This window comes from Fundulus heteroclitus, chromosome 2 (assembly GCF_011125445.2).
Source record: "Fundulus heteroclitus isolate FHET01 chromosome 2, MU-UCD_Fhet_4.1, whole genome shotgun sequence".
In the NCBI taxonomy this organism is placed as follows: Eukaryota; Metazoa; Chordata; class Actinopteri; order Cyprinodontiformes; family Fundulidae; genus Fundulus; species Fundulus heteroclitus.
The window spans coordinates 34,737,305-34,761,583 of record NC_046362.1 but is presented as its reverse complement, the minus strand read 5'-3'; the positions used below and the strand labels follow the sequence as shown (position 1 = coordinate 34,761,583).

Genomic DNA, 24,279 nt, shown 5'->3' with positions numbered 1-24,279 from the left:
TCGGTGCGGCTGAAGGAGGCCGGCGTACCTGAGGCGCAGACAGCAGGGTCGCCACCAGGCCCATCCCCATGCTGAGCGTCTGGCTCTCCACCGGGTTCCCCACGCTGGGCCCCGCGGCCGCACCCAGCCCCACGCAGGCCCTCTGCAGCAAGGACACCATGAAGTCCACAACCTGCAGAGAGAAAAGAAGGAGAATGGAGGGACAGAAGTGAACTAAACCCGGTTTAGCAGCGTGTGAACAGATCGTCTCACCTGTGACTCTCAAATACTTCCCACCCTTCAATCACTGCCACTATGCCCGTCACGATAACTAACGTCGCTGGACGATAAATTGTCCCAGAAACTATTGCGATAAACCATAATATTGCTGTTTGGAGACCATTTTCAACTATTATAATGATAACGGCATAATAATGCCATCCTGTGTGCCGTTTGTGACAGGCAAGTTTTCCCAGGCAATTCATATCAGGTGTAAAGTTCAAAAACAAGTGAAACCGGCCTGACTCGCTGCGCCCTCAACAATCCCAACAAGTTGTCCAGATGTTTGGTCCAAAAATAATCCAAGGAGATGGTATTGCATTTAAAAACGTTTTAGTGAATGGATGGAAAAAACAAAAAAAGGGTGCCAAACATACAAAATATGAGGGCGTCAAAGGTCAATAAACCATTTGGCTCCACTCTGTCAGATCCACAACCCAAAAAAAACCCCCAAACTCCCATGATGCATCATCCTTCAAAGGTGACACGTATGCATCCTTAAATCAAAAAGTAATAAAAATAACAAAATGTCCACAATAGTTAAATATTCAAATTCCCCAAATTAATATTAATTACCAATAATATCTAATAATTTCAACAAACAAATAAATTTAGGAACAAAACTAAACACATAACATTAACCATAATGCATACAAAGAAAATCACAAAATTTTCATTCAGGCTCCTACATCAGGTGTCAAATGTTTGAATTTTTTTTTTGAAATGACGGCTTCTCAACTAAATTAACGGGCAGCATCTCTTTAGAGATGAAGCAAACCACGGTGTCTGAACGTGTGCGACGTCATTTTTCTATTTGGTCTGGCCATTAAACTCTCTAGTGATTGTGGATTGTCAGGAAGACTCTGGTCTGAAAAGCTGCACTGGGTGTTTTAAGTTTGTTGTATTGCTGCATTTTGTTGCCATTGCTTTGGATCAAATGCAACACGCCGGCTCGTCCAGCTTCAGCGGTTCACCAGGGTCCTTAGTTTTAAATCCAAAGCGATCCCGCACCGATCACATGTCTTTCTTCAAACTGTTTCTCTGCCTTGCTACTCCTCACATGAACACTCTGAGCTACGTAACGAGACCATGCGCCTGGCACGCTCCAGACACCAGGGAAGCACCGGAGTGACACCTTCAGCTGCCCGGTCTCTTTGGGAGAAAGAAAGAGAGACACAGAGAAACCAAACGAGCACGCAAACGGAAAATACAGCTCTCTTTTAAACGCATTATGGCATTAGTTTTTATTCACATCACGTTTTACTGCGACAGGCTTAACTGCCAGGTCCTCCGTATCACCAGTCCTCCACCACCGTGTATCACAGCTGGTGTGAACTTGCTGCTTTATGGTCACACTGATCTAAACGTCTTTGGGTTCGTTCAGACGCAGCTTTGCAAACCTTAGCTATGCAGCCATATTTATTTTTTAAAAGAGAAGAAGAAGCTCTACTCCGACCCTTCCAGATGAGCCGTCCTTGTTCAGTTCAGTGTCCGTACCCTGGATGTCTAAAGCCTGTGTATTTATCTCTATACTTCATGGAGACTAAAAATAAACCTTTATTCAGTGACCTAATGGCCTCGTTATCGGTGGCCGAGACGAAGCTCAGAGGCTGTTTTCTACCAGGCAGAATGAGTCAATGTGGCCCTGTGGCTGCACAGGAAGAGGTGTGGTCAGACGGGGCACCGTTGACTCTTTCAAAATAAAAGCATGTGGGAGAAATGGCATGCTGGTTTCTACAACAGTAGATAAATAATTTCCACCAGTAAACAAACCAATTTATTCTGTTGGATTTTTTTTCCAGCACAAGCTCAGTCATCATACGATCGGGTTTAACGTACAGCTTTTAAAAGTTGTTTTTATAGGTCCCATAAATCAAATATATGACAGGATATTCTGCTTTTATCTTCCTTAAATCTGAAGAGAAACAGACGACACAATAAGTAAGACATATAAACTAAGATAATAGAGGCTGACCTACATCAATGTTAATAGAAATAAAGGCAAAACTCTCCTTTAAAGAACACATTTCCATCCTTTTTCTGGTCTGCAATCGTTTAATACATCATCCTTCTGTCTTTTCACGCCGTTTGCCCCTCTCCCCTCAGGTAAACGCTTCAGAAGCATTAAATCCAGAACGAATAAACTCAGAAACGGCTTCTTTCCTAAGCTGTGAGGGCAATCGCCTCCTGCTGAGGGGTTTATGGTCCATCATGTCACAATCAATCTATTCTTACTGCCTATTTACACACTCTTATTCTCAGGAATATCAAATTTCACATTTCTGTAAATGAAGCCTTAAGATCGCTGCACAAAAATGACTTCATTACTTGAGATTCACTGAAGGAGAGAGTAATCCATGTAAAAATGGTTCATGTCGTTGGCAAACGGACTGATGTCAGACCTGTTGGACTTGAACTTTGATGCTTTAATGTAAAATACTAAATGTTTTTAAATCCTGTAAATACTAAGTCTGCTGCATAAGCCGGTTTCTGCCTCTAAGGAAATTTTTACCATGTTAGCACAATAAAGATTCTTGGTTTGAATATTTCCGCCTCCATCCATTCATCCGTTTATCTTTCCATCCATCTTTTCTCATCCATCGAGGCACTGACCTGTGAGGTCCTCCTCAGCAGCCGGTCGTGCTGCAGACACTCCACCATCACGGCCAGCACCTGAAGCAAAGTCAGCCGCCCAGCCCGTCTCTCGGCTCCGCCCAGCAGCTGCCGCTCCACCTCCAGCAGCGTCATGGCCGCCACATCCAACTCGTCGTCACCCTCCGTCTCTTCATCTGCGGCCCAACTGGTCAGCTCCTGCAGGAGGTGCAATGTCGGCTCTTCAGTCCGCAAACACGATGAAACTCTGAGGCAGAGCTTCAGTTTGGTTCTGATAGTCACAAAAACTTTATCGCACACCAGAACTACTGGTGGAGAACCTCAGGGTTCACTGTTTGGACCAGATCACTTTACAATCTACAGCTGAAACCAGATATTGATTTTAAATCTGTTCTTAAAACCTTTTCTCCTGGGCTTTTAATGCCATGTAGTGTTGATTTTTATGTGTATACGTGCATATTTATAACATGTGTGGGCAGAGCCTTTAATTTAACTGCTTTTGTCTTTCTATTGTCTACTTAAGATATGAAACAGTCTTCCCACATTGCAAAAACGGATCTAAAAATAAGTAAAATGTTCTTAAAATTAGTGTATTTATCCTTGATTTGAGCAGGTAAATAATATTATTTGCCAATGGAATAAATATTTTGACCCCTAAAATAAGATAATTAGACATCCTGCACTTGAAATAAGATGATGAAGATGAATTGTTCCTATTTTAAGTGCAAACATCTTATTCCATTGGCAAATCATCTTATTTACCTGCTCAAATCAAGGACAAATACATTCATTTTAAAGAATATTTTACTTATTTCTAGTTCTTTTTTGCAGTGCACATCATTGACAGATCTTTCTAAAGAACAATTTAAACAGAGTAAAATTGCTTCTACTTAGTTGTCTGAATTTTCCATATGGATTTGTGGTCTAAATGATATTTTAAACTGTTTTATATATTTAAATGTTGTTGTTTTTAAAATATATTTGTTATTATGGAGACTGCCACTCATTAAGCCCCTTGAGGGTTTTTCAGCAGTTGTCCATCACATTTTCTTGTATTTTAGTGAAACATGATTCTGTTTTTATGTTTTGTTGTGAAAATAAATAAAATAATAAAAAAATAAATACTTAATCTTTTATTATGTTTTTATTATGTTTTATTTAGCGTGTTTTATTTTGTTGTACAGCACTTTTGAAGTCCGGTGTTTGTTAAATTTGTGCTATATAAATAAAGTGGATTGGACAGGAACCAGATATTTATCAACACTGCAGAAACAGACATATATCCATTTATTATTACCTTGTTGACATGGAAATCAGACAGTTAGGTTTAGAAAAAATATTTCTGTTTGCTAAAGTGCAAAATAATGAGAATCTTCTTTTATCTTTAAATTCAGAATTTTATAAATTTCCTCAGTATTTGATAGAATCTACAATTAAACTGTAAAAAAAAAAAAAAAAAACTTTCTACAAGCTTCTTGTAATAACTTCCATAATTGTCTTAAAACTGCTAAGCTTTAGTTTAACTCCAGACAGTGAGGAAACAGAGATTATTTGCATATTTAAAACTGTCCATTTTTAAACTTTTTGAAATTGAAACATAGCTGATTATTAGGGATGTACGATATATCGGCATAAACATCGGTATAAGCCGACGTTAGTAATTTTTTACCGTGTTGGTATCGGTCTGATAAGTAAAACTGGTAAAAATAAATACATTTTTTAATCTTTGTTATAGATGTTGTCATTTTTAAATCTATACAAATGCAACTGTGAATAAACAGGAAGACTAATGGAATAAAATAAAGTTGCAGCTCACTGGTGGATTGTGCTTTTTTTAAGACCATGTTGGTGAGCCCTGCTATAGACCATCATAAGGCACATAAAACACGTTTTTATTGCTGTTTTCTTGTATTTATGCAATATTCTGTAGTTTGCATGTTTTTGTATGATTGGAGGTTCTATTGGTACATACAGTTAAAAAGTTCAGCCTCATTCCTCCTGTACGCTGCAAAAAGGGAACTAAAAATAAGTAAAATGTTCTTAAAGTTAGTGTATTTGTCCTTGATTTGAGCAGGTAAATAAGATGATTTGCCAATGGAATAAGAGTTTTGCACTTAAAATAGGAACAATTCATCTCCATCATCTTATTTCAAGTGCATGATGTCTAATTATCTTATTTTAGGGTTCAAAATACTCATTCCATTGGCAGATAATCTTATTTACCTGCTCAAATCAAGGATAAATACATTAACTTTAAGAACATTTTACTTATTTTTAGATCCAGTTTTTGCAGTGTAAAAGTAATGTTTTCATGAAATGAGCGTATATGTCTGTGATTTAAGCTGGTAAACAAGATTATCTGCCAATGAAATGAGTATTATGACCCCTAAAATAAGATAATTAGTTATAATGCATTTGAAATAAGATGATGGAGATGAGTTGTTCCTTTTTTTTAAGTTAAAAAATCTTATTCCATCGGCAGATAATTTAAACTTATTTGCTCCAATAAAGGGCACATTTTGTGTACTTTTTTTTTTACAGTGCAGGAACCATTACCTGCAGCAGGTCCAGGAAGAAATCCCCAGGCAGGTCCGAGTCCTTGAGTTGAGCCAGCAGCTGCATCAGACACTCCAGCCTCCACTGTTCCCCAGACAGCTTCTCGTACAGCTCCTCGTCTTCATCACTAGGATTACAGCAGCACGTCTGAGTTACCCTGGCAGTGAGAGAGGATCAGGGGGTCGGCTGCGCGTCTTCACCTGCAGGTCTGTCTGCAGCGGAGCCGGACGCCTCCACCGCCCCCCGCCGCGAACTGGAACTCCGCCGCCACGTCGTTCCTACGCTCCCTCAGGCCGGAGAGCTGCCGGAGCGACGACAGCGACGCAGACGTCTCTGAATGGCTCAGGAACCAGAGCAGAATCTCCTGACAGGGTCCGCTGCGGTGCAGAGGAGACGACGGCACGCACAATTAAACTTCACAACCGTGGCTGAGACACAGCAGAGGAGGTCTGGATTTCATGCTTCCACCTCCATGTCTGGTGGAGGAAAGGCTCTAATCACAGAATAATAATAATAATAATAATAATAATAATAATAATAATAATTCAAACTGACCGCAGATGGGAGACGTTCTGTTTGGTAAAACAGAAAAGCGTGAAGACGACAGGAACAACCTCTTCGAGCGCCGCGAGGAGAGCCGCAGACGGGCTGTTTCCGACCACCCAGACCTGCCGGCCACAGAGAAGCGCCGTCAGACGTTAGCGAGGCGTTACGCCAGGGGTGTCAAACTCATTTTGGTTGAGGGGCCGCATTGAGCTTAATCTGATCTCTAGAGGGCCACACGAGTAAACTCACTGCAAGATTAAATAGAACTAATAAATGTGGACTTGTTGGTTTTTATATTAAGTTAATTTCACTTTTACACAATATATTACGAATAACCTCAGCGTTTTTAAGAAAAGTATAATAATAATACTTTTACTCAGTTAAACATTTACTTGTGCATTATGCATAAGAACTGATCACAGTGATTATACAATGTTGAAAAACATTTATTCACATTTTTTGGAACTTAAAAACACTGTCCTGTATGACAAAATACATCAAACAGATAAAAATTAAGAAATTATTTGAATTTTTCCAGCTTAATCTGCTAATTAAAACACAGCAACACAATATAGGAACTGCATATTTTCAATTAAACGAAGCACATGTTTTTTTCAATAATTGTTTTATCATTCTCTTCCTTTTATCTTGTCCACTTGTGAAAGTCAAATCTGATGAGCTCTGTGTGGCATCTTATTGCCACATTGCCAGACAGGACACTGGGGAAAAAAAAAAAAAATTATAATGCATTTAGCCACAGGGCCGGACTAAATTGTTCGGCGGGCCGGTGTTTGACACCCCTGCGTTACGTCCTCTGATGCCTAGATAAGGATTTTTTTTTTTTTTTTTTTTTAAAGGTTCTCAACTCAAGGGATGAATGAGCTTCATGCTGCCACACGGGCTACATTTGCTAAGAACGAGCTGTGAACTGGATCTTCTAGGGTTTGTTCTCAGAGCCGGTCACAAAGAAGCTGAATCTGATTAAAAACCACAAAATGTTTTTCAGATTGTTACACGTCACCTTGTAGACGTCCTCCAAACAGCGAGTGAGCTCAGACTCCTCCACAGCGACCTGCGACTGCTCTTCAGCTACAAAACAAAAACACACGAGAGTCCGGGTTCATATACGCCCCAAAGATTTAATGATTCTGCATTTCTATTCGCTGTCAGCCGCAGAGCTTTTAAAATCGTAACGATTAATCTCACATCTTTACAATGTGCCACGCTCCTTTTTTTGTTTGTACCATATTTTTTTTAGTTTGCTGCTCTCTCTTGTGGCCCAACCAGGAATACAGAGTCAGCGCTTTTCGCACCAAGACACCCAGCGCCGTTTGTGGCTCCACAGCTCGGCCATATTTGACAACAGAAACACCCTTCAAAGTTTAAACGGCTCACAGGAAGTTGGACTTCCCCTGACTGAACTGCTATTTTGATCACTTTTACAGTTATTACACAACCTGAATTTCAAGGTAAACTGTTTTCTTGCTGGTTTTGCACCCAGAAATGGGTAATTCTGTGTACTTTCACCCAGCGTGTCTCACCGTAGGCCCTACAGTTTTCAGACAAATCGGCCCAGGGTGCAGGGATTAAACACCCAAACTCTCATTCTCTGCCATTATATTTCAGAACTGTGAGGTGAAACTCAGGTTCAGATACTTCAAAGAATGTTACACTTCAAATCTGTTTGTTATGTTTCTCTGCAGCTCCTTCTTTCTTGTTTTAATCCATCATTAATCAGGATCCAGACATCCTAGCAGTGAGTAGCTGACATACGTTGGATTTCTGAGCAGGAGATGCATCGGACACCCCTTCTTCCTAAATAACAGATTGCTTCTTAGCCACGGTAGTAACCATCTGAACGCCAGGCCCGTCTGCAGACGTGTTACTGACCAGAGGCGGTGATGCACCGGCGCAGCGGAGCCAGCAGGGGGCCCAGCAGGTACTGCTGGGCAAAGCCGGGCCTTTCCTGCACCATCAAGAGCGCCGCTCTGGTGGCAACCCGCTGGAACTGCAGGGCCGTCAGCTTGTCTCGGATGTGCAGGAGCTCAAGAACCTGAGAAACATCAACTTGTTTCAGCAAGTGTTAAGTTTAATATTTAGGATTACAAATGGAGGCGAGTTGAGAGCGCCCAGGGTTTCAGCAGAATAAAGACAAAACTGCTTTCATTGAAAAGACAGAAAAACTGGATAAAATGGAGGATATTTCAGGATTTCTACACAAAACAAATCGCAGATTTTTCCAGACAACAAAATTTCACAGTTCTTGGTAGTTTTTGCCAATTTTCAAACGTAAATGAAAAAAAAAAATCTTTGGCAAATATTCCTACAGTATGAACCCGTCTGGGGTTGACCGCTGCAGATAGTCAGCAGCCCATGAAGGAAGGAAGAAATTCAGTAAGAAACAAAGAAATTCAGTAAATCAGAAAGAAAGGAATTCAGTAATTCAGAAAGAAAGGAATTCAGTAATTCAGAAAGAAAGACATTCAGTAAATTCAGAAAGAAAGACATTCAGTAATTCAGAAAGAAATTCAGTAATTCAGAAAGAAAGAAAGAAATTCAGTAAATTCAGAAAGAAAGAAATTCAGTAAATTCAGAAAGAAAGAAATTCAGTAAATTCCGAAAGAAAGAAATTCAGTAATTCAGAAAGAAAGGAATTCAGTAATTCAGAAAGAAAGGAATTCAGTAATTCAGAAAGAAATTCAGTAATTCAGAAAGAAATTCAGTAATTCAGTAAATTCAGAAAGAAATTCAGTAAATTCAGAAAGAAAGAAATTCAGTAAATTCAGAAAGAAAGAAATTCAGTAAATTCAGAAAGAAAGAAATTCAGTAATTCAGAAAGAAAGAAATTCAGTAAATTCAGAAATTCAGAAAGAAATTCAGAAATTCAGAAAGAAATTCAGTAATTCAGAAAGAAATTCAGTAATTCAGTAAATTCAGAAAGAAATTCAGTAAATTCAGAAAGAAAGAAATTCAGTAAATTCAGAAAGAAAGAAATTCAGTAATTCAGAAAGAAATTCAGTAAATTCAGAAATTCAGAAAGAAATTCAGTAATTCAGAAAGAAATTCAGTAATTCAGAAAGAAAGAAATTCAGTAATTCAGAAAGAAAGAAATTCAGTAATTCAGAAAGAAAGAAATTCAGTAATTCAGAAAGAAAGAAATTCAGTAATTCAGAAAGAAAGAAATTCAGTAATTCAGAAAGAAAGAAAGAAATTCAGTAATTCAGAAAGAAAGAAATTCAGTAATTCAGAAAGAAAGAAAGAAAATCAGTAAATTCAGAAAGAAAGAAAGAAAATCAGTAATTCAGAAAGAAAGAAAGAAAATCAGTAATTCAGAAAGAAAGAAAGATTTGCAGAAGACAGGATTCCTAAACCAGAGGAAGGCTGGGCACAAGGAAGAGAGGACCAGAAATAAATTGAGAAAGTAGGCCATATAGAAGGGGTGAAGGACAGGAATGGGGGATACAAGAAAGAAGGGATGAACCAAGGAAGGAAGATGTAAAGAAGGAAGGTAGGATGACCGTAGGAAGGAAGGAAAGGAGGACTTTCAGACAGGGAAAAATGTGCTACATTACCCCTGCAGAATTACCAGCAGGTGTTGAAAACAAAGAGGTCAGCAGAAACACTGAGGCTGTTCCTGCTGCCTCCACACAGCTGCACAGCTAAAACCTGCCAGTGGGAATCTGACCTGAGGACAGACCAGCCTGAAGTAGCCGTCTGCTGACGCCGACTGATGGGGGCAGGCCACCAGGATCCGGGCCACAGCGTCACATTTCCTCCAATCCGAGTCGCCCCCTGCAGGAGGGAAACAGAACCTCAGTTGGAGGAACCGAGACTTTTAACAGACAGCTTAATGAAGCAAAACTTTAATAAAACAGCAGCTTCTTTCTGCTTCCTTTTTTTCTTGATTTGTGGACAACAAGCCTTGAAGATTGTCCCGTTCTGCCTCTAAACACACTCAGGCTGTTTGGGTCTCTTGGACAAAATAATGAACACAATCAGTATGCTCAGCTTAAATTAACCAAGGTCTACTACTATTTCGTCCATGTTGCAACAGGAAATTTAGAACTGATGTACATTTACGTTGTTGCTGCTTTAATTCAATTAAATTTTATTTATATAGCTCCAGTTAACAACACATGTCATCTCAAGGCTCTTCACAAAGTCAGACTCCATCAGATCCTCCAGGTTGGTGAGAAAGTTTCCTCTCTAAGGAAACCCAGCAGGTTGCATCAAGTCTCTCCAAGCAGCATTCACTCCTCCTGAAAGAGCGTAGAGCCACAGTGGACAGTCGTCTGTATTGTTGATGGCTTTGCAGCAATCCCTCATACTGAGCATGCATGAAGCGACAGTGGAGAGGAAAACTCCCCTTTAACAGGGAGGAGAACCTCCAGCAGAACCAGAACCAGGCTCAGTGTGAACGCTCATCTGCCTCGACCCACTGGAGCTTAGAGAGGACAGACATGACCTCTGCATCCCCCCCACTCCTCCTCCTCTTCCTCACCCGTTCCTCCCTCCAGGATGGCTCTGACGACCGCCTGCACACCGTTCGGCTGCATCAGACGCTCGGACAGCAGCTGGCCGCAGAGACGCCTCAGCCAGGCCGGAGCTGATCCCAGGGCGGCTCTGCTGCTGCTGGATCCGACGGAGCTCCCGGATGGGCCCGACTGGAAGGAAGAAGAGAGGAGGAAGAAGTAAGACCTCTGCAGGAAGTGTGCCTCGTTTGACATGATGCGAGGTAACCGAGTTTGATCGTGTAAAATCGATCAAAAGAGGAACCAAAAGGGACAAAACGTGCCATGGAGCTTCAGCTGAACCGATCCAAGCTTCAGCAGAGCTTCTGAAAGAGGAGCAGCTGCAAACTGGTTTGAGAATAAAATCTGAGTTAATCGTGCTTTTCTACCACTATTAATGATATTATTTAGTTTATTCTTATGAAATGAGTGCTTATTTGCTGCTCTTTAATTTTAATTTTAAAAGATCTTGGACAAAAAAAAATGGCCCAAGTTTGAGAGGTTGTTGGTGAATCTTATCGTGTCTATTTTTTTTTTTGCCTCGTTTGTGCTGCCATCGTGTGGACACATAGATTACTGCAGCTGTGATGTAGAGCTCTGACTGATGGGATGTTTCTAGACCAGAAGATACAAATTTAATGGAAACCTACTAAGCCTGTGGGCTGGTGGCACAGCAACAGTCCTGCTGAATGCTGCACCGATTTGGTCCAATGGTCCAGAAAAGTCTTCTTTCAGATGCAGTTTGCTCCATTTTGATGCAAATTGATCCTGGGGGGCAGTTTTCATCGCTAACAAGTCAAAACAATAATGTCAGCCCATCTGCTCCAGCCTACAGATTAGACTGATGGACAGATTTTCTACAGCAATATACCGACATAATATGCTGTATGAATATTTATAAACTAATGCAGCGAATATCAACTTTTCAACTTGATCAATCTCTTCGTAATGAACGAATCTGCCTCTGCACAATAGTCTGAAAACTGCGAACTGAAGCTTTTTTTTTTTAATCATTTTTCCTTAGTGTCATGTTTGGTTGTACATCTTAAAATAAAATTGGCTTGTATCAAATAGTTAAATGGTCCTCTAGGCGACTCTTAGTCTCTAAATGCAGAATAATGTTATATAAACAGCTTTGCTCCTGAAGCTGTTACTGATTTTAATAAGCTGTACAAGAAACACTTTACACATTTAATGGACTATATGGCAACAACCTGCTTTTTTTATTTAAAACATAATTATTCATATAAAGATTTAACTTGGCTTATATATTTTTTGTAAGTTTAGATGTGTCCTTCTTTGGGAACGTCCTGATTGGTGGAGCCTTAAGTATTTTCAGTACTTATTAAAATATGGATCATTAGGGTACAAGCTCAGAAAGTGAAGCTGCAGAGGTTAACTACAACATTTGGGTCAGAACTAGGGCTGCAACTAACGATTATTTTATTAATCGATTGATCGGTCGATTATTTTATGACTAATCGATGAATCAGACAAAAAAATAAATTATTTCCATTTCTTTTTCCCAAAATTGAACATTTGGAAGGAAAGAGCCAATGAGCGCACAAAACAACGCTTTCCATTGTCGATTTTTATCGATTTTATCGAGTCGTTGCTGCAGCCCGAGTCAGAACGGTTCAGGAAGCAGCACCTGTTTGGGTCCACCCTGAAGGATCAGCAGCTCCTTGACGACGATCGGCTGGTAGACTTTTCCAAGGAGGTTCCTGAGGGCCTCTTTACACGATCGACACTCTTCAGGCCTGAGTGGCTGCGTCCAGGAGGAGAGAGCAGAAAAATAAATCACCAGGACTGAAAGAGACGGCCTGAGAAAGACGTGTCAGGGTGTTTAAGCCTTTAAAACAGCTAAGTCTCAGTTAGCTTATGTGAACGGAGAGGTAAAGCACCCTGTCCTCCTCTCGGTGCGGCTCGTAGCCCAGCTGACACAGCGCCGCCATCACGTCCCCCAGATGTCTCGTGAACACCAGCGTGGCCAGAGTCGCCAACTCCGCCGCCTGCAGCAGGACTCTCGTTGTGGTCAGCAGACGGCGTCCAGCGGGGGGCGACGCCTCCCTCCGGATCAGTTTCTCCACCACAGAACCGAACGCCGACCTGCGACCCAGTGGGACCCCAACCCCCGCGGCCAGGTAGGGGCAGAGCCCCAGAGAAACCACAAACTGCAGGGCAGCGCCCAGCGTCTTCTGCTGGGAGACGCTCAGGACGTCGGGGGGCAACGGCGGGGCCATCTCCGGTGTGCGGAGATTTCCTGAAGGAGGCGGGGCCTCCTGGAAGCGCTTCAGTTCATCGGTCAGATGTCGAGTTAAGGTGAGGAGGAGCAGGAGACACTCCTGGACGAAGCTCCACGTGACGTCGTGGGTCTCGCTGCAGAACCAGCCGGCTGCTGCCTTCACCTCCTCCCTCTGGCTCCTCACCGGCTGCAGGCTGCTGTCGCTCTGAAGCCGCTCCAGAAGAAGGGCCCTGTTGGCCCCCAGGGCAGCATGAAGGGCCTCCTGCTGCGAAGCCTGCGCAGACGCCTCTGCAGATACAAACACACAGTTTGTGTGTTTTTAAATCCTTAAAAACTTTGCAAAACTTACAAAAACAGAGGAAATATGTAAGGGTGCAAATATTTCTTTGTCTCTCTAACAGCGAAAAGACACAAAGTAATCGCAGTCTGTCCATCAGTGGGTCAACCATATAACCAGTAAAACTCAAACACGACAATTAGAAAAAGAAGAATAAGAATGACTTGTTTGGACGGGTTGAAGGAGAAAAAAAACATTTCTGTTGATGATTTTAAACGATAAAAAAAAAAAGAAATTCAGCACATTCATATTATTCATGAGTCTATGTTCAATTTGATCTTAACGCCTTTAATACTTTGGATTTTTACTATCAGAACTATTTTTGGTTTCATCAGAACTCTTGCCTGATTGTTTACCTCCATGATTCTTGGTTTTAAACCTCTATAAAATCACTTTGTGTTACCTTTAGCTGTCTGAAAGGTGCTAAAGGATTAGATCGCATCTAAAACTAGCAAAAGATTTGTAGGGAAAGAAAAAAAAAAGAAAGTATTTTGGACAGAATATGAGAACAATGTAGAAGCGTTCCAACATAATGCTGAGAACCTAGTTTGGAGTAAAGCAAACAGTGCATACTGTCAAGCACGGTGGTGGAGGGGTGATGCTTTGGGCACCTTGCATTCAGAGTCCATCATTAATCCTAAATGTGAACCCAAACACTGCATGTAAGCTACAGCAGGAGGGTAAAGATTTAAGGTCCAATGTCAGACCTAAAATGCTGCTGTAGGACCTTAAAAGAGCCGTGCAGGAACATGTCTGCATACGCCAAGTGAAATGGAGCATACTTATGGAACCATTGTTTATCCTGCAGTTGCTACTATTCCACTTCTGGTTAGACCTAAACTGCATGCGTTGCCTTGTACCTGTACCTGTGTAATGACAATAAAGTTGAATCTAATCTAATCTAATCTAATAAAATATGTGCACAAGATGGCGCCCGCTAACTTCCGGTCAAGCGTGATGATGGCATCCACTTCCTGTTGTTGCCAGAGAGACTAGAAACATGAGCTTGGCGGGAGGCTAGAGGAAGAGACCGTGTTACCAGTGGGTTAGTGGCTCATCGCTCCACTGCTGTGTGCCTAGATGTACATGTTCATCGCGGTACAACAGTAAAGTTAGCTTTCACCGCTTCCCTGTGGATAGTGTAATGCGTCGGCGCTGGCTAGCCAAAATTCGGAGGCAGGATTTCAGTCCCCGCAGAGAGACACGTGTATGCAGTCGACATTTCCTGCCTGGTGATCTGGTACAAACACCAAGGGGAAAGAGATGCTTAAAAAAGGGCGCTATACCCGTTTTATTTGAGTGGAACAACTACTCTGTGCCCGTGCCAAGAAGAACCGGTGTGTGGGAACGCAGACCTAAGGAGGGAGAGGCGCAAAGCCCCGCTGCTGCAGAGCCGACTGTGGGCTGTTCAGAGATGGTGGCTCCTGACCATGATTACTGCGTTTCACCTGCAAGTGGAGTTATGGGCAACGAGCTAGAGATCCAAAAAGAGGCTCTGCAGAAACAAGCGGAGTTGTTGCAGCGTGAAATTGAGCAGCTGCATCTGCGGACCCGTTTCTGTCTGGAACGTTTTAGATGCTCAGACGACGACATTCGGCATTATACCAGGTTAGTGTTTATTATGATTATTGTTGTCGTTCGTATTTATGCTACATGTACTGTATAAACTATAATTGCTTTACCGGTGCAGTGAATAACACTAACCCCCGGAACCCTGTGGCAGCTGGATGGAGTCGGACAGAAACAGATCACTGAGTCTGTGGGACGGTCAGGTTTAAACTCACCGCCCAGAGGTTTGGTCAGGATATTTATGGCAGAGAGGATCGCAGATGTCATGTCAGGCTTCTAACTTTCCTCCCCGGTCCACATCAACTCACAGCTGGGACTTTTCCCCCAGTATAAACGCTGCACATCAGGCTGCACGTTGCTGCGGGGCTTAAAAACACATCACACGGGCGCCGAAAGGTGACGTCATCACGCTGCGCTGATCCACATGGAAATGATTGGCTGGCAGACGTTGGAGTGTATTTAATGTACAGCTGAAAAGGTGGAAATTTGTACGGCGTCAGGCATAGACATAATATAAAGAGTATAATATATATAATGTGTATGGCGTCAAGTCTCATGATGCGTTCAGATAACCTTGGAATTCAGAGTATTCATCACGGTTATAACACAGGCGTTATTTGTAGTCTGCTAATAGAGGTATTGTTTCTCTAGGCTAAAAAAAAGTATTGGTAGCTTTGCTCACCTTTTTACTTGCCACTCTTTCCTAACACCTTTGGTTTTGTTTATGTAAATGTTTTCTAATTCAGTTAATTCCTGTTCTAAATCGTTTAAATTAGAGGGATTGGATTAAATGAGCTCAGGTATGATCCCCTTCTCTGCTACATTTTCTGCCAACTGAGTCTCAGAATAAGACTCAGTTAGCTTTATGAATCTTTGAATGTATATTTAAGTCATGCTTTATTGCATAATCTTTGTCTTTTTTTAAGCCGTGCTGAACAGTTCAGTTGAACATAAAACGTTACACAACAATAGGTGTGGATCCTTCATTGCTTGTTTAGCCACTATGAATGTACTAGATAAATAGAACATACTATAATAGTGCTCTCCATTTGTCCTCAATAGTCGGCGTTCTCGACCTCCAGGTCGGAATGTTTAACTGGAACGGTCCCTAAAGTCGGTAACATGGGTCGGTAGGTTGGTGCAGCAGGATGGTATCCGACATCAACAGTCATGACGGCTGCTGCTTGTAGCATTATTGAGTAAAACCTCATACTTTGACTGTTTGTAGCAGCTCTCTGTTATTTATTTAGCATTTAGTCAGTCGTACTTATACAGGTGCTGCCTTTCAGTGTTCATTAGATGGGATGTTTCAACTCTGTTTATTTGCACAAAATATTGCCTAGAACAGTCTTGTTGTTATTGTTTTAACAACATTGTGAGCATCCATGTGTTTTCCTACTATCCGACTGAGGGAAATTGGATCGCAAAAAGACGGAGATGATGTAATTTGCGACTTGTAAATTCCGACCCCTGGGGCAAAAGGAATGCACCATAATAGTCAGATTTTCCTCTGACTAGGCTGAACATTTAACTGGAATGGCCCCTATAGTCAGTGTTACAAGGCAGAGATGACGAAATCTGCAGCTTGTTCTGACCCCAGAGGAAAAAGGAATGCACCATATATAATCGCATTTGCAGTATTATTTGCAGTAATTTTAAACATTTTAGGTGTCAGTAATATGTTTAAAGGGGTTTGCCTCAACATGGAAAGGACGAGAGTTGCAGCAGTAAGATAATCTAATTGTATTGTTTGTTTTAAAGTTTAGGGCTGCACAGGGGGTAGTGATGTTGCCTTGTAGCAAGAAGGTCCTGGGCTCAAGTCCTACCCTTGCCCTGGGTCTTTCTGCATGGAGTTTGCATGTTCTCCCTGTGCATGTGTGGGTTCTCTCCAGGTACTCCAGCTTCCTCCCACAATCCAAAAGCATGTTAGGTTAACTGGCCTCTCTAAATTCTCCTTAGGTGTGAGTGTGTGTGTGAGAATGGTTGTTTGTCACTTTGTCTCTGTGTTGCCCTGCGATAGACTGCCGACCTGTCCAGGTTGGACCCTGCCTCTCACCCATTGACAGCTGGAGATAGGCACCAGCACCCCTCACAACCCCACAAGGGATAAACGTGTTAGAAAATGGATGGATGGTTTTAGACTTTATATAATCATAGTGGTTTTTTTTAGTTGTTTTTTTTTTTAACCAGAAACTGTCAGGAATCTCACCACAGCAGTAAGTACTGGTCAAACTGTTTAATACACAGACTTGATTGTTGGTTGTACATTATGTTCAACAAGGATTGATGTCCATCCAACTCAACAAGCTATTCTCTTGAATAATAATATTCTGATGAATAAAAACAGTTAAATTTCTTGTTTTGAATAGTCCTTGTTTACAAACATCCTTATCTACAGGCCATTTTTTGTTGCTTGTGGTTAATGCAGCAAAAAGTCAAAATTAAATCGCATTATTGTTGAAATATACAGCAATTTAGATTTTTGGCAAAATCATACAGCTTTATATTCCCAATTTCTATATTTGATTTCCGATGCAAATGTAACGCAACAGAATTAAAAGTGACGTTTGTGTGCGCGTGCGGAAAGCACAATTTTAAATCACATTTGCAAGAGTTACGAACAAAACAGCAACTTTCCCGGCCGTCACCGTATTGGAATTGTATTTTTTTTTTATATATATATCAAACAAATAGTGTACAAAGACTCATTGAGGTACGAACATTACAACATGGGTAGAAAAGATTGTCAAAAAACGGGGCTAAACAATAAGAACAGATACATAAATGCCAATGAATGATTATAGAGCAAGATTTAAAACAAAAAAAAAGTAGAAATACTGGCAGTTACTTTTTTGGCAGATACAGATTTCAAATGTTTCAATGAGGTGTAATACAGTTTAAATTGGAATTGTAACTTTTATTAGTTGGGATTCTGACTTCAACCGCCGTTTACTCTGACGTAACCCGTTCCTAGCAACCATGTTTTGGTTTCCGAGGCAACAGGAATGCCTCGGACTTCTTTCTCTGGCACTTCCGCATTTTCTTATCACTTCCGGTTTCCGCCTGCTCCGCTCTCTCCGAGGTGTTTTGTTGGTGGGAACTGCTAGTACTAGACCACTAAAAAGACCCAAACGTTGAAACACCTGCGAGCCACCGGTACAACGACCGAGTTCTGCAGTGTGCAGTAACTAGCAGGTACAACAGAATACTTGTTTCCCCATTTTCCTGCTGAGGAAGAGTTGAGGCAAAAGTGGCTCGTGAATGTGACGTCAGTCAGGCAATGCGTCGCGGGTGTTAAGACGTGGAAGCCTGGTGGAGGCGGACCGCTTGGTGGTTTTGTTTTGATTGCGCGGCGTGATGAACGATACAACGGTGTCGGTGTGTTGCGTTAAAAAATGCCGCAGTCGGTCTCACGACCAGAGCGGAAACCGGATCGGAGACGGGGTCCGTTTTTTCCGCTTCCCGGTGTGGAAGCAATATTATGGAGCACATGTGGCGGAGCTAACAAAGAGGCGTCGGATGGCATGGGTGGAGGCCGTAGGACGTGCAAGCATCACTTTCAACAAAATTTCCCGGAAAAAGTTTGTGTGTTCACGGCATTTCCACTCGGGTAAGGTTGACAAAGTTCGGTACCTGCTAACTTTGCACAAGCTAGGCGCGTCTAAGCAGGTCTTTCTGTCTCAGGGATGCCAGGCAATGAGTTCCTGGAGGACCACCCTGACTGGGCACCTTCTTTAAATCTCGGCCGCGGCCACCCAGCGGTGAGAGAGAGACCCGCTCAGCGAGCTGGAGGCTGGGGATGTAGACAAGGAGATGCAACGCCAGCCTCACAGGACGTGACTGGTAACATGAAGAAAGTGACCATAAAAGCTCACACCGGCGTATATAGCCGCTATTTGAAACCTGAAGACATTCAGCAGCCAGCATCTGAGGCAGAGAGACAGGAGCTGAGAAGCGAAGCTGCACCGTTGCTGTTGGCGTGGGACATTTACCCCCTCCCACATCTGGCACCGGTGGTGGAGGAGAGAAGGCAAGGACCGGCGCCGGAGGAGGAGAGTGGGGGTGAAGCCCAGGCACCAGACGGCGTAGACGCCCTTAAAGAACACGACTACGCCACTGATCCGGATGGGGCGCTCGTCGACCAGGTGTTGGAGGAAAACCACACTAACCGGGAGAAAATTCGCCAGCAGCGGCGAATGGTCGAGGGCCTTTCGCTGTGGCAGCGGTTCGGCATTTACCGCTTTGCTGCCTCGGACGAGGACATTAGATTCTTTACAAGGTAACCCTGTGTGTGTTACAGAGAATTTTTAGACAACTCGTCCACAAGCTTTATACAATAACCCCCTTGGTGTTTATATTACAGTTACATTAAATAGGCAAGACACAAGCCGTATAACTAGAGCGCTGCTCTGGTACCGAGGGCAGAACAATCATTTATTCACGTAAATAAGTGATGTGCATGAATCAAGTGTTTTATTTTTCCAACATAATGAACAATAACCAATATATTCACATTGCTTAGCCCCCAGTGTTTCCCATGGTCTGAGAATTTACTTGTGGTTCCTCATACTTATTTACACTGAATAAAGTGTACCGTATTTTCCAGACTATAATACGCTCCGGAGTACAAGTCGCACCAGCCATAAAATGCATAATAAAGAAGGAAAAAACATATATAAGTCGCACTGGAGTATAAGTCGCATTTTTGGGGGTAATTTATTTGATAATATACAACATCGAGAACAGACATGTCATCTTGAAAGGCAATTTTAAATAAAAATAGAACGGAGGCAACAACAGTCTGAATAATTGTACGGTTAGCTTACGCTACATGACAACTGAGAACGTGCCTGATATGTTAACATAACATATTAAAAGCTATTCAGATAACTATAGCATAAATAACATGCGAAGAAGTTAACCAAAGCGGCCGTGTAAAAAGCGCCAAATAACTAAAATCCAGTGAAATCTTCATCCTCCCTTTCAAATAACTCCGGATGTAGAAGATGCGGCACTTCCGCTTCTACGTCTGATTCAACACAGGCCTAGAGCGCCCTCTTGCGGTTTGGTATAAAGATATCAGGTGCAATGATATACCGGTAAAAATGTGTAATAACTTCACACATAAGTCGCTCCAGAGTATAAGTCGCACCCCCGGCCAAACTGTGAAAAAAACTGCGACTTATAGTCCGGAAAATACGGTAATCAGAATTTTCCTCCACATTGCAATCTGTTATTTGGGTTTTGTTTGTTTTTGTTATTTTTGTACCTCAGTGTTCAATTTTGTGTTATTCCTATCTTAATTTCTCAATCATACAGTTCAACCAATCAAAACAAGCATGAAAAGCAACATTCTAGCCAACTATTTAGAGGGTTAAGGAGGAAATAAGAAGTGTCAACTGCGCAAACGACAGTGGGCAGGAAGCAGCGGCATCAATTTCTGTTGGAAACATCGACACTGGAGTAATCATTCGTGCTGGGAGGCTTAGCTACGGCAGCTAGGAGCACGAGGAACAGAACCAAAATGAAAGAAGCTTGGGTTATTTGCAGGCAGAGGGGAACTCTGCTTTGTGCTGATCCTTGTTAGCTGCTGTAGTTACCTCAAAGTATGAATGTTTACTTCAGTCACTGTTAAGCCTGACGTCAGGGCTTATGTTAATCAAAGCATCTGCTTATACTTATTGTTGACATTTGAGTTAATTGAATGGGCACAGCACTACACCGTGTTGCCAGATCTGACTGTTTCCAGCACAGACACAACGTAAAGCAGACCAAAAAAAAAAATCAGCACAAAGCTCCCCGCGTAATGTACAATCAATCAAATAATCTGCACACAAAAGACCAATCTCCCAATCACGTTGTCAGAGCAAGCGCTGAACATTTTGCCAATGGCTTCCCAGCATGCATTGTAAATCTAGCTAATGTTACAATTGGCACTGACCAATTCACAATTGATTAACCAGAGACTATTAATCAATGATTATTTCAAGTTCCACAGATTCCACACATTTCGTAATGAATGAACTAATAAAACTGGTGCAAGGAGACGTCATTTTATTAAAATTTAAATTTAACGACAAGTATATTGATGTGATATTCATATAAATTCTTTCGAAAAAAGAATAACTAAATGTTGTGAAAAGCAGCCTAAATTTTAACAACCTACCCAAATCTATTTTTCCAGCCCAACATGTTCAAAAGAAGCCCATTTGGCAACAGGTTTTTTAGATGTTTGGTATTTCAATTAGATTTAATTTTTTTTAACAACTGTAGGAACACTGTTCAGATTTCGGGATTTATCTTCCTCGATGCGGTCTCAGTTTACTTGGGCGGGCCGCCTAAGTAGAGTCTATGTAGGGGAGACACTGTCCACTTTCGTTGACATTGCTGATTCAGATACCTTGTTGCGTGAGAGATGAAAAGTGCTTGTAAAATGGACCATACTATAGAGAAAAGCAATGAACTGTACAGAGACGAGCTAGACCGTGTTCTGAAGGCTTCGTTATCTCAATAAAATCCCAAGGATTGCTCCATATCAGCGTGATAAATGGATTTACATGACCTGCCGCTGCCTGCCGCCATCCTCTGAAGCTGAGTTTGCTTTCTATCTTGTCATTAGAGTTAGTTTTTATACCACCGAATAATTCAGAAACGTTCATGGACAAAGCAGCTTTTTTGTGGGTCCAGGATCTCCGAGGTTTTTCGTCTTAGAGAGAAAATTCGTTATTTCAGAGTTGCGTGAACAACACGGCATCACCTGACAGTGCTCCTCCTTCGCTCCAGTGTCTGCTGGACAAATTTATTTAAAATTATTTTAAGCCTGGCATCCACTCTGCATTTATGTTGGAAATATTTATGGGCTCATTGGTTTATTTATTTATGAAAGAGGGAATATTCACAAAGAATCTCCTTTTACTTTTACTTTGTCTGCTACCTGCAGCAGACTAGCTGGCTAGCACTAGCCTATCCTGCTAATAGCTCTGTGTAAAACATGATGGATTTTTACCAAACAACCCCCCAAAAAATATTAGATGCAATAACTGTGGTGAGATATACTGTGTGTGTGTGTGTGTGTGTGTGTGTGTGTGGAGGGGGGGGGGGGGGGGGGTCAGGTATTTCAAATGGGACATGGTGCCAAAATGGCAAATTTACAAGGTTTGCCTGGACTTTTATCAACTAGTACCTACCTTACGCTTTTATTTATTTTTTATTTTTTCACCTTAATGTTTGTTATTGCTAGATTGTTTTGATTGCAGCTACATATTTTCAAAAGAATATTCAGATTAAAGTGCTTTTTTTTGTTGTAATATATGAAAGATTTCCCTCTGCTGTGTGCCACATTCCTTCACTCTCAGTAATTTAAGGAGGGCTCAAACAATTAATCATGATTAATGGATTATTGAAATAATGGTCAACTAATTTAGCAATTAAATCTTTAGCTGGAGTCTACAAACTCTATAATATGTAATTGGCTGCAATAACAAACCAGTCAGAGCAGTGATTAAGTCAAGTTTGTACAATAAAATATATATATTTTGCATTTAAGGTGAAAACTCTTCTTTGTGTGTAAATATGCTCTATCCAGTTGCTTAGCTTAAGTTTCAACTGGTTCAAGTGCTGTAAAAAATATCTTTTTACTTTTTATTGTTTGACTATTAATCTGTTAGTCAAAAAATAGAACACAGATTAACAAATTAGCAAACGAATAGTTGTAGTCCTCATTTTATTGTCTACTGTTTTGCCAAGCACAGACAGACCTTAATTATTAAATTACCAATAAATTATTTGTTGATTACTTTTTACATGTTTCTGCCATTTACAATGCACTATAAACTTTTATTTTAGTTCAAGACACTTGTCTATTTAGGTATGTTAATTTATGAAGGGTATCCTTTTTTTAGAGTAATTGATTAATTGAGAAATAATTGAGAAATTATTGAAAGATTAATCGATTAACTTACTAGAATAATGCAGCCCTAAACTTAAATATTGATTGTTAGACCCCTGAATGTTCTCTGCAGTCAGTGTTGCTTTTATTGTGACACCAGAACCATTTAAAAACATTTTAGTTCCTGAGATATAGTCAGTTCATATTTGAGCATAGCCCTTAGAAGCGGCCTAGGGTGTAATTGGTTCTTAATTCTGCTGTGAAGCCAATGATGAACACTTATTGCTGTATTGTTCTCTATTTTTAGGTTTGCATCATATGACCTCCTGATGGGTTTCTGGGCCTTGATTGAGCCCTTTCTACCCTCGACGGTGGGTGTTCACAGAAGGATAGGACCGCTCATCGACTCCACTCCCTCAACCCGTTCCCTGCAGCCTATCGATGAGTTATTCCTGTTCTTAAATTTCCTCGCCCTCGGGTCCAAGCCAATGGACCTTGCTGAGCGGTTCCGCGTCCACCAGTCCAAGGTCAGCCGGATCATCAAAGCCTGGAGCAACTTTTTATTTACAGTTCTTGGCTCAATGAGGATCTGGGTACATGGAGACCAGATACAGCAGAACCTACCTGCAGACTTCCAGCAGTACCCTGACACTACGGTCATCCTGGGCTGTACCGAGCTCAGCTGTCAGTTCTCGTCTCGTCTCCTCCAGAAGGAGGCGATTTCCTCCTGTAAATCCCACTGGACTCTGAAGGGGCTCGTCGGGATGGCACCACACGGGGCGGTGACGTTCGTCTCGCCTCTCTACGCCGGGGATAACAGTGACGAACATATCGCGCGTGAATCTGGCCTCATCGACCTCTTAACGCCTGGGATGGAAGTCATGGTTCACAGAGGCGTTCTTATCGGTGACATTTTACCCTGCAAGGTCGTCAGGCCAGCTTTCCGCAGGCCTCAGAAATCTGCAGGCGAAGTTCGGGAGACTCAGGCCTCGGCACGGCTCAGGGTGCACGTAGGGCGTCTCTTTAGTCGGGTCAAGGAACACAAGCTGTTGGACTCTGACATCCCCCCAGGTGTGTTTGGGATTATCAACCAGCTGTACACTGTTGCTTGTCTACTCATAAATTATGAAAATGGTCCGACGGTGAAGGCTTGAGTAAAGAAGCCTGACATCTGAGACATATTTACTTGTGTTGTAACACTGTTTGTACTTAAAATAAAGTTTAAACACCTTTTTGTAGTACTCTGCAGTTCACTGACCAGAGTGTTGTAGGAATTTTGCCTGCTGGGTCCCATTTCAGAAAGAATGGCCGATCCACCCTGAGTAGAAAGCTGCTGCTCAGAGTAGTTTCACAACAGGTGATATCAGTCAGGTAAAGAAGCCTCGGAGTGCGCGTTTCCAGTGAGTGGAATTAGAAATCTAATGATGAAGACACATGGAGATTAAACAATAATTAATAGTTGCTGCTGAAAATTGAGTAAGCTGCAGAGAGATGCTGAAAAAGTCAATGCACGAGTGATTTTATGGAGAATTAAAGCTGTATTCTCACACTGGACTCATTCAAAACCCAGGGGTGGGGGGTGGATTGATTTACTTGTCCAGGTGCAACCCGTCTGGCATTAAAAGATGAAATGTTAAAATACAGCTTAATCAGGTACGGTCCAGTTCTAAGTTATTCTTATGTTTAACCTTGATAGGGAAACGCACATCTGCTCCACAGATCCTCAACACAGGAGTTCTGCAGCGCTGCTCTCTTC

General features: G+C 41.7%; 2 protein-coding genes across 3 annotated transcripts in view; one reads left to right on the top strand and one right to left on the bottom strand.

Annotated features, from left to right (window-relative positions):
• tango6 (transport and golgi organization 6 homolog (Drosophila)) overlaps window positions 1-15,090 on the bottom strand; it is a 34,060-nt gene extending 18,970 nt beyond the window's left edge. The window contains exons 1-12 of one of the 2 annotated variants that reach the window (XM_036125862.1): window positions 14,851-15,090; window positions 12,389-13,017; window positions 12,136-12,252; window positions 10,475-10,637; window positions 9,659-9,765; window positions 7,864-8,026; window positions 6,995-7,062; window positions 5,983-6,095; window positions 5,628-5,804; window positions 5,428-5,554; window positions 2,872-3,069; window positions 29-172 (exon numbers count right to left, since the gene is read on the bottom strand). In XM_036125862.1, coding sequence (XP_035981755.1) covers window positions 29-172; window positions 2,872-3,069; window positions 5,428-5,554; window positions 5,628-5,804; window positions 5,983-6,095; window positions 6,995-7,062; window positions 7,864-8,026; window positions 9,659-9,765; window positions 10,475-10,637; window positions 12,136-12,252; window positions 12,389-13,017; window positions 14,851-14,902 — 2,058 coding nt within the window. In that variant the 5' untranslated portion in view covers window positions 14,903-15,090. The remainder of the gene's footprint in view (window positions 1-28; window positions 173-2,871; window positions 3,070-5,427; window positions 5,555-5,627; window positions 5,805-5,982; window positions 6,096-6,994; window positions 7,063-7,863; window positions 8,027-9,658; window positions 9,766-10,474; window positions 10,638-12,135; window positions 12,253-12,388; window positions 13,018-14,850) is intronic. The other variant, XM_012852328.3, reaches the window with a different exon arrangement.
• Window positions 15,091-17,848: 2,758 nt separating this feature from the next.
• Window positions 17,849-23,761, top strand: LOC110366889. The gene is made up of 3 exons (XM_021310508.2): window positions 17,849-18,245; window positions 18,320-18,914; window positions 22,831-23,761. Exons 1-3 carry the CDS (start codon window positions 17,993-17,995, stop codon window positions 23,675-23,677), a joined length of 1,695 nt encoding a protein of 564 aa, XP_021166183.2. The 5' UTR covers window positions 17,849-17,992; the 3' UTR covers window positions 23,678-23,761.
• The last annotated feature ends 518 nt before the right edge of the window (window positions 23,762-24,279 follow it).